Genomic DNA, 9,843 nt, shown 5'->3' with positions numbered 1-9,843 from the left:
CACGCCCAGACGGAGGGGACCGAGTCCGGAGAAGGGGTGCAGACTCCTCCGAGGGGTCCCTGGTAGGAGCTGCCCCTGGTGCTGTGGGGTGATGGTGAGAACTGACAATTCTGGGGACCGCGCGGGCTCTGCAGGCAGCGGGCCCGATCCCAAGCCTGGCCCGCCCTCCTCCGCTGTGCGACCTGGGCAGGTGCTCACTGTTCTGCGAAACGGAGGCACTAACATGGGGTGCGTGAGGGTCGAAGCAGCTGCTGCCCGGAAAGTGCTAGAACAAGCGCCCGGAGTTCGACGCTCAGTAAGCAGCGCCTCATCCTCATCGTCTGTTTAAGCCTCTGCCCGGTGCGAGCTGCGCGACCTTCCGCTCAGGCGTTTATCCGAACGATCGGTTCCCGGGTGGGAGAAGGGGCCGGCGTGAAAAGCACCCTGCCTTTATTCCCCCGGACGACAAGCGATTCTGAGCACTCGCTGCACGCCGGGCGTGGCGTGCGGCCTGGGCGGGGCGTGGACGGCGGTCTGGAGGGGCAGAGAACCCGCTCGAAAGAAACGCGCCGGGAACGGTTTCCGAGAGCGGAGCGGAGCGCTGAGCGCTGAGCGCTGCAAGCACCAGGGAGCAGAGAGCGAGCGACTCAGCGTTCGAGGGTGGTCGTGACCCTTCGGATAGGCGTCAAGGGGGCGGGGACCCGGGTGACATCGGAGCGCAGGGCCTTCTGGGTGTTTGGGGGCGGGCGGCCCTGGCCGACAAGCAGTGGCTGCAAAGCGAGGGCCCCGGAGGACTTCTGAAGTGACGGAAATGATCCGCGTTTTGATTGTGCTGGTGACTCTAAACCCTTGTCACAAATCGCAGTGTGTCCCTCCCCCAAAAAATCTTACTGTCATGTAAATTAAAAATAAAACTTAAAAAAAGGATCGGGGGAGATGAAGTAAAGATGGCAACCCGTGGAAAACTTTGGAAGGGGGCCGAGGCGGGCCGCAGCCCACGAGGGGACGTCAGGGCACGTTTCAATTAGTCAAAGACGAAATACCTTACGGCACTTTCACCTCTGTACGAGACTCGCCCACCATGGAGGGACAGTCTGACGACGGAGCACAGCTTTACGAAAAGCGAGACGGTCTGGGGCCCGAGGCGCGGGTGGCGAGCCCTGTCCTCGGAGGCCGAGGGCGGCACGGTCACCACGGGGAGGGAGGGCAGAGCGCGCGGCGCGGAGGGGACAGGCTGCTGGACCGAGGCGAAGGGGACGAAAGTTTCCTCTGGCTGCTCGGTGACATACAAGGCGAAATTATAAACGGAGAGTAAGAAGGGAGGAGTTTGAGGAAACAGGAGAAGGCGTGACACGGTGGCCCTCGGGACGGAGAGACACGGGCCGAGAGGGAGGGGAGGCGCCCGGGCTGCTCGCGGCCCCCCGAGGCCGTGGCCCGCGTCCCGGGGGGACAAGGCAGCAGGACCGCGCCTTTCGTCTGCGCGGGCACAGGTGTAAAGCACGTGGACGAGCACGTTAGCCAGCGAGCGCCGGAGGGAGGGACGAGGGACGGAGGGGTGAGCGGGGGACCGCTGTGAGGGACTCGAGCCCGAGCGCTGTGAGCGGTGAGCACGGGGGTGCAGGGACTCACACCGGAGAAGTCAGCCCGGGGGCGAAGACGGGGCGCAGCGTGTGCGAACACCCCATGCTCAGCGTGTGTGTGTGTGGGGGGGGCAGAGGCTGATAGCAAAGATCTGAGGGGGCGGCCGTCGGCGATAAGTTCTGGGGTTTGACGGGAGGAATGAGGCGGTCGTGAAAAGATAAAGAGAAATCACGTTTGTAGTCAGAAGGTCCAGGACCCCCCGGGACGAGGAACCCTGTCGGATGAGCTCCCTCTGCGCCTGTCGAAGACACCCGAGAACGAAGCCAGCAATGACAGCGACAAAGAGACACAGGCGGCGAACACTTCCTGCGAGAGCAAAGCTAAAAGGATCTTTCTCTTTCAAAAAACCCGGCTTCCAGCACCTACCACTGTCTGCCTGACTTGAGCCCGCGGGAGGAAGCAGAGAGCTGGGCATCGCCGGGCAGACAGCCAGCCCCGGGGAGCCCGGACACAGGCCCCCCGCTCCCGACGAGGCGCACACCCGCCCCAGGCTGCGCTACTCACCGCAGGTCAACAGCAAGAGCCGCAGCAGCATAGCGGCCGCGCCAGGGACCGCGGCATCGAAGAGGAGCCGACCGCGGAGCGCAGAGGCGGCTCGTCAGAGGTTTGAGGAAGTCGGCCCGGGGTCACCCCGCGGCGTGAGGTTACAGAAATAGAAGAGGGAACAAGGGGCCCAGAGGACCGGAGACGCCCCTCGCAGAGCGGATCCCAACCTCCCCGGTGGCGGTGGCGCCCACCCATACATCTGGCCCCCAGGACCCGGGACCTCAAGGCGGCTCCTCCAGGGCGGCTTCCCACCTGGCGACAGCGCGTGAGGCTCTGGTCACGCGTGCCGCCCTCCTGTTTCCCAGCAGCCTCCGCTGCAGTCACACTCTGCTAATGTGTCATTATGCCAGGGGCTGATGAGCTGTCCCCCAGGTTAGGGGGAGCATCTGACAGCTGCATGTAATGATTTGCACGAGATCGAGCTATCCCTAAAATCCACGTTTTCCCATAGAGACTTTCAGTGCGCCAGTGAGTGAGGACGAAACGGCTGAAAAACAAAATCACGGGGCATCAGATCGGGAGTCGGGGGGGTGGGTGTTGAAAATGAAATGCAGGAAACGGCACATGCAAACTAGCTCTGGGCCCTTGGGAGAGTTCACGTGTCAGCACCCCGCCACTGCCCCCCACTCCACAGCCCGAGCTCCCTCGTCTCCCCCACGCTTCCCCTGGCGCCCGGGGCTACCGGCTCTTGGCCCGCGAAGCTGATGTGTAATGTCGGTCACGGGTTAGAGGTGAATAAGCCATCTTAATTTTCAACATTATTTGAATCTTCACGAATCCAGGATGAGGGAGAACCAGACCATATGTGGAAGCTCAGCCACCAGGGGACAGGGGAAGATGCCCTTTTGTGGTGACATCCGAGTCCAGGTGCCAAGTCTGAAGAGGAAGACTGAGGACTAAAGCAAGTGGTCGGATGCGCACAGCTGGGGGAGGAGGGGCCGGTTTGAGAGCCACCCCGAAGCCCCAGGACACTGTGAAACAAGAAGGGCGTGCCCCCAACTCTGTCCCGCGTGGAGGCTGTGTGCGGGTGGGCCCGCTGCCTGCAGAGCTCTGGACCGCAGCGGAGGGTGCCGCGAGGAGCGGGGGGCCCTCCGAGCTTCGTGGGCACCTGCGGGCCCCCCCGCCACCCCCTGCGCTGCGCCCTGCGTGGCGCTTCCCCCAGCTCGCAGTGTGTTCCCTCCCCCTGTCCCCCGGGGGCCGAGCATCGCTGTCAAGCTCTCACACTTTCGCTTTCACGGTGTGACTGATACAGACTAAGAAATGCAGCACACGTATGAATTGTTAAGTACTTTGATTAAGTGAGAAACTGTGACCCCCGCGGTGGCAGCGCCTGGGGGCAGAGGGGTGTGGGCTGCCCTTACCGCCAGGGGTCCTAGGTCCAGATGAGACTTTCACACGAGGAAGGGCCTGGAGCACCCGCGGGGGGCTGGGCACCTCCCGCCCTGCGGAGCAGCCACAGGGCAGGGGGGTGGGGGGATCTCGCTCTGAGAGCTGGGGGGGCCCCAGCACGAGAAGGAGGGCGGAGCTGCGGTGCCCGCTGCCACGGTCAAGGTCAGGGGCAGCTCAGCCTGGCTGGGCAGGGTGCCCCGGCCTGTGGTCCGGGGAGGATGCTTCCCTCCCACGTTTATGGATGAAAAATGTGCGACCCACAGAGGAAAAGAAACTCATTTCGAATTGGCTCCCTTCCTATAAGAAACGTAAATCTAAACGTATGTGTGATTTGCCCGCGCCGTCAGGTTACTCACTGGAGTCTCCCTCGGGAGGAGCAGGTGTCTGTGAGTCACTGGGTTTGACCTGGCTCTGTGACGTGCTTTGGTCGATGGGGTGCGGGCGTGAACGGCGTTGGCTGCGTCCACACTGACGCCGACACTCACCCTCGCTGCGAGGTTCCTCCTGGCTGTCCACGTCCCGGACGAGCAGACCGGACGCAGGCGGCGGCGGCCCGCAGCCCGCGCTGAGCCTGTGCAAGAAAGGGACGTTGACACAAAGCCACAAGACACCGAGGTAGCTTGTCACCGCAGCCAAAGCTAACACGCCACACCACAGATGGCGGCTGGCTACTGACACGCATTCTCGCTTTGAGTTCCTCTTCCGATTAATATTACTGATTACTCTCTTATTTACGGGATTTCTGCCGTGGACTCCTAGACAGACACACCCGGTGCTCCTCACATTTCCATAAAAGATTTTCTCCCCGAACCCAGGAAGGACATTACCGAGGAGAAGTGACTTATTTGATCCATAGATTCAGAGCGTGCTCAGCTTGGCCACCTTGGGGCGGCTTCCAAGGAACCCACTGGGGTCACACAGCTGAGTCACTTCCTCCACGGTCATTTTTATTGGTGAGAAAGCTGAAGTTTGATCCCTTCTATGTGACCCGTCACTCTCAAATGTTTCAAGTTTGGGCGAGTAAGAAAGGGGGGTCCTCTACTGGTCTCCAAAAATGGCAACACGCATCGTGCAGCGGCACACACGCTAAGTACACCGGGGTGACAGCGCACATTCCTCAAGTGCCAGGAAGTCACAGTGTGGCAGGGAAGACAGGTCCGTACGCGAACACACACAAGGGGTGTGACAGACGTGGTGACTGAAGTCACAAGTCCAGAGGCGGCGGAGAGAAGAGTCACTGGGCGCATGCTGGGCCGGGGGTGGGCCTGGGGAGTGCCTGCCGGCTGTCCCAGGGCTGGGCGCACGGGAGGCCAGCCCGCTGCCCCACGGGGACAGACTAAGAAATGCAGCACACGTATAAATCGTTAAGTGCTTCGATTAAGACCACGAGGGCGCACATGGAGGAGACGCGGGCGGGGAATGGGGTGAAGAGGGCCGGTCAGGGAAACCGTTAAAGGCTGTTCACGCTGAGCTACGACTCGGGGCGATCTCTTCGGACGGCGGGCGGGCCAGGTGGGTCCCTGGCCGGAGCAAGCGACCCTCGCCCCCCGCCACTGGAAGGGAGCGAGTGCCACTCTGTCTCGGTTGGTCATTGCCAGATGTTAAAAGGATGTGTTTGCTAGATCACCTGATTGTTCAAGAAAACCAGGATTTTGGAAATTTATGGCAAATCTGCTAACTGTTACGTTTGAAACCAATTTTTTAAAAATGTTGAAAACTAAAGCATTTCTGTGGAGCACCACAGCTTTGTGACCTCCACTCTAGGTACTGGGGTGACAGTCGGGAGAAAGACACAGCCGACAACATAGAAGGGTCTTGGTGAGGGGTCACCGGGACGTGAGGCACAGCTGACGTGGGACCAGGACCGGGGAGGAGCCGCTCGCTCGGGGAACTGCTTGGGAGGACGGGCTGGCTGGCCGAATATGAGGCAGGAGAGGGACACGTTTTTTCTTGTGGCTTAAGCCACTAATTAAGATAAAGCCACCAATTAAGATAGCAATAAATAAGGAAAAGAACGTTCAGGAAATAAAGACATTATCGAAAAATATGTTGAGTTGGAACATTCGAGGTAAAGAACGGATGAGTTTTACAGGTGAGGAATCTGTGACTCCAGAATGGTAATTCCCAAAGCTTTACTCGTGACGAGAGCTGGGGCGGCTGTGGCCCCAGCGACTTTCTCTTACCCCGGACGTTGCGTCCAGCGCGACAGCCGCGTGTGGCTTCTGAGCAGTCGGTCCAAATTGAGATGCACTGTAAATATAAATCGCACCCTAAAAAAGGGAATATAAAGTATCTCATTAATATTTTTATGTTGATTACATGTTACACAGTAATATTTTGGCTCTATTGAGTTGAATAAAATATAGTGTTAAAGTTAATTCCCACTGTTTCTTTTTTGAAACTTTTTTTCTAGTGTGGCTACTAGAAAATTTCAAATTAAGTGTATGGCTTGCATTATGTACGCGTTGGACAGGGTTGCCACAACCCGCCACAAGGAGCACCCCAACTCTGCCACAGTCTACGGGGAACGCCCGGACTGGGGCCATTGGCACCGTGTCCCGTGATCACATGACGAGCCTCCACAAGATGTGAAGCTTTCGCCTCAGAGCATGGAAAACGCAAGTTGGAGAAAGAGCGAAGATTACATTGTCTAGTTTCTGAAGCATCCCAAGGCGCATGCTGGAAAGAGGTTCCTGAATCTGGAGTGAATCTCACGATGAGGACACTCCTGTGACTTTCAGAGCATCGTCGTGATCCAAACTGAACTGGGCACCAGTCCGATTGAGCGCTCGAGGCCTATGTCACCTGCTCCTCAGGAAGGCTCATCAGTTGTCCTAACGAAGAAACCACGGAGCAGACCTAATTACGGGGAAAAGGGTCGGGGCCAAAGGCACCCTAGAAATGACTCATTACCCACCTGCCGAGTCCTTTGGATGATTTTTAAAATAAAGTTTCTACCTTGGAATAATTTCAGATTTATAGAAAATTTGTGAAGTTACTCCCATACACCCATCAACTGGGTTCCCCAATTAACATTTGTGCATTTGTCACAGCTAAGGAACTAACATTGCCATGTCGCCACGAATTGAGCACTAAACTTTGTTTGGATTTCCTTATATTTTACCTAATGTCCTGTTTCTGTTGCAGGATCCAATTTTAAATAAATGACGTTTAGTCGTAATGCTGCCTTAGCCCCCTCTAGGCTGCGACAGTTTCAGAATTTTCTTGTTTTGAAAACCTGATAGCTGCAAGGACTCGTAGTCAGATACTTTGTAGAACGTTCTTCAACTTGCATTTGTCTGATGTCTTTCTCAGCGTGAGACCGGGACTGTGGGGTGTTGGGGGGAATACCCAAGAAGTAAAACACTTCTCAGCACATCACATCAAGGGCACATGCCATCAACGTGGCTTCTCACCGAGGATGCTGTCAAAACGAATAAAGGAAGCTCTATCCAAACAGAGCGGGCAAGCCGTGCGCAGCTGTCACTCACTATGCTGGAGGCAGCTCGCACGGGCCAGCAGGAGACTGTCCTCTCTACCTGGCCATAGCAAGGTGCCACCACTTAGGACTCTCGTTTCCCTCCAATGAAACTTCGTTTTAAACGACCCTTCCCTGCTCCTGCCTTTCCTCTACAGGAGAACTCTTCTTGGTTCTCCAGGCTTGCCTGTGGTTCTCCAGTTTGCTTGTCCCAAATTGCAGTTTCTCTGCTATTCTCGAATAAACTCATTTACTGCTCAATAACCTTTGTCATTTTGTTTTGAAGGCTGATGAGGTTAACGTGATCACCTGCCCGAGGTAGGATCTGCCAGGCTTCTCCACCGTAAAGTCGCTCCTTTCCTCACATGCCTTTCTAGACTCTGGGCTTTGGCAAGTCTGGGGAATTAAGCTACACTTGCCTGATGGGGGAGCATCTATATACATTTTTTGGAATTCTGTTTAGAACATTTTTCACGTATCCCTATTTAATCCATCAATTATATAGTATTCTCTGATTTTAAAATTTCACATTTTAAAGTTTTCAATCGGCACGTTCTAAATATTATCTAATTTTGTCTGATATCTGTACGATTTCCCTTTCTGTCTTCAAAAATTTTCCTTCCTCTGGTGCCCTCCCCAATTGCATGTTTTAACCGATATTTATGTACATTAATTCAAGAAATGATTGACTCTTCCATAACCTGGTTGTACGTAATACATTATAGTTACTCATCTTTGACTTCTCATAAAACTTTATATTTTCCTTCATACTTAAGTGGCTAGTAATGTTTTAAATAACCAAGCTTACTTTTCTTTGCGGTAAGGTGAACTATTAAATATTATACAATAATTTTGTATTTGACAGACTAACTAAATGGTCATTTGCTTTGCAATTTCTCTTAGTATTTTCAGTACAAACAGATAAACTGATATGATTTCATCTATTTCGTAGTTAAAACTTCTGAAAAACTTGACGCCAAATCCCCAATTTCAAGTTACGATGGAGGAACTTGCCACAGGCGGTGAATGACACAGTTGTCAGTCGTGAGAGGAGACAAGCTTCTTTTTGAGATCCATCTAATTTTACAGTTTAAGAAAAAAAATACTATTTTTACTAAGTGTGTATGTGAAGCCACGAGTAACCAATGTTGACATAAGACCCTTGACCAAATGTTAATTAAGGTTAACTAACTCTTGGTTTCCTGATATGATTTAATACTGAACCATCCTAGCATGTTTGAAAGCAAATTCCTATCTAAAAAGTACTTTGAGAAAACTGCAGCCTCGTGAGACTGTAAACAGCCTAGACACTAGAAGTTAGTCTCATTTGTTCTAATCCAATCACCACTTAGTTCATTAAAATACAAGCCTCACACTAGGATTTCTTCGTTCCCGTTAATCCATGAACTTGCCTTTTTCTAGTGCTAGAGTAACTTCAATTTGCTCCTCCAAAAGGACTGTAGTGTCACAGCTTCTCGTTGGAGTTTTCTACAGTTAAGCACTAAAGTAAATCTTAACAGGCACTACAAACATCCTTGACTTGTTTTCAGTAATACTTTTTAGACTTAAAAAAAGTTCGAAGAAAAGCCAGTAAGAACCAAAGATTTCGAGTACTGACATGAGCTGTGGTACACACACTGGCTGTCGTACGCGTTCCCACCACCCAGCTGCACAATCACTGCCTTCTGGTCCGTGCACAGCCTTTCTTGACAATGTAAGTGGCTCTGAAAAGAGCCTTTGGGTTCCGTTTTCTTTTCCAATCGTTAAGGTCGCTCACGGGGCTTCAATACCTGAAGATCACTTGCTCTGGACTTTGTGGTGATGACTCTCGGTCTTCTTGGGCAGCAGCACGGCCTGGATGTTGGGCAGCACGCCGCCCTGCGCGATAGTCACGCGGCCCAGCAGCTTGTTGAGCTCCTCATCATTGCGAATGGCCAGCTGCAGGTGGTGCGGGCTGATGCGCGTCTTCCTGTCGTTGCGCGCCGCGTTGCCCGCCAGCTGCAGGATCTCGGCCGTCAGATACTCCAGCACGGCCGCCAAGCACACGGAGGCGCTGGCCCCAATGCGCTCTGCATAGCTACCCTTGCGGAGCAGGCGGTGCACGCGGCTCACGGGGAACTGCACTCCAGCTCTAAGAGAATGGGCCCGGACCTGGGCCCTAGCATAGGTCTCGCCACTCTTCTTCCCAAACCGACACATGATCGGAAAGCACTCCAAGAGCAGCACAGCTACAACGGAAAAGCGCGCTGCGGGTTTCATTTATAGTCTGCCGGCGGGCCGTGCCTGGCTATCTGATTGGCTGACGGAGCCCCAGCCAATCAGAAAGCATCACTAGAATCACCTCATTTGCATACACGCGACGGCTCGCTGTCCAATCAGATGTCGCTGCCGCGCGCGTCATCTCAGGCCGTGTCTATAAATACGACCCTTGTTGCCTTCGGGCGCTCTCCCCTTGTTCGGTGCTGGTTGGAGCCGTTGGAGCCGAGCACCCACCATGCCGGAGCTGACCTCTAAGGGCGCTACTGTCTCCAAGAAGGGCTTCAAGAAAGCCGTCACTAAGACGCAGAAGAAGGAGGGGAAGAAACGCAAGCGGTGCCGCAAAGAGAGCTACTCGATTTACATCTACAAGGTGTTGAAGCAGGTGCACCCCGACACCGGCATCTCGTCCAAAGCCATGAGCATCATGAACTCGTTCGTCACTGACATTTTCGAGCGCATCGCGGGCGAGGCGTCGCGCCTGGCGCACTATAACAAGCGCTCGACCATCACGTCGCGGGAGATCCAGACGGCCGTGCGCCTGCTGCTGCCCG

The 9,843-nt window shown here is 54.6% G+C and overlaps 2 protein-coding genes across 2 annotated transcripts in view; one reads left to right on the top strand and one right to left on the bottom strand.

Moving 5' to 3' along the window:
* Positions 1-8,784: 8,784 nt before the first annotated feature.
* Positions 8,785-9,237, bottom strand: LOC105296321 (histone H2A type 1-A-like). Its single transcript, XM_011366351.2, has one exon. The coding sequence runs from the start codon at positions 9,230-9,232 to the stop codon at positions 8,831-8,833; it is 402 nt and encodes a 133-aa protein (XP_011364653.1). The 5' UTR covers positions 9,233-9,237; the 3' UTR covers positions 8,785-8,830.
* A 270-nt stretch (positions 9,238-9,507) lies between these two features.
* The window catches only part of LOC105296327 (histone H2B type 1-A), a 101,351-nt gene continuing 101,015 nt past the window's right edge, over positions 9,508-9,843 (top strand). Inside the window, exon 1 of the mRNA XM_011366357.2 lies at positions 9,508-9,823. Coding sequence (XP_011364659.1) covers positions 9,528-9,823 — 296 coding nt within the window. The 5' untranslated portion in view covers positions 9,508-9,527. The remainder of the gene's footprint in view (positions 9,824-9,843) is intronic.

Source organism: Pteropus vampyrus, unplaced genomic scaffold (assembly GCF_000151845.1).
Source record: "Pteropus vampyrus isolate Shadow unplaced genomic scaffold, Pvam_2.0 Scaffold124, whole genome shotgun sequence".
Lineage (NCBI taxonomy): Eukaryota > Metazoa > Chordata > Mammalia > Chiroptera > Pteropodidae > Pteropus > Pteropus vampyrus.
This window is presented reverse-complemented; position numbering and strand designations above follow the sequence as displayed.

Bases quoted from the DNA above. Each gene is read 5' to 3' on its own strand.
- LOC105296321 (XM_011366351.2), bottom strand. From the start codon at position 9,232: ATGTGTCGGTTTGGGAAGAAGAGTGGCGAGACCTATGCTAGGGCCCAG.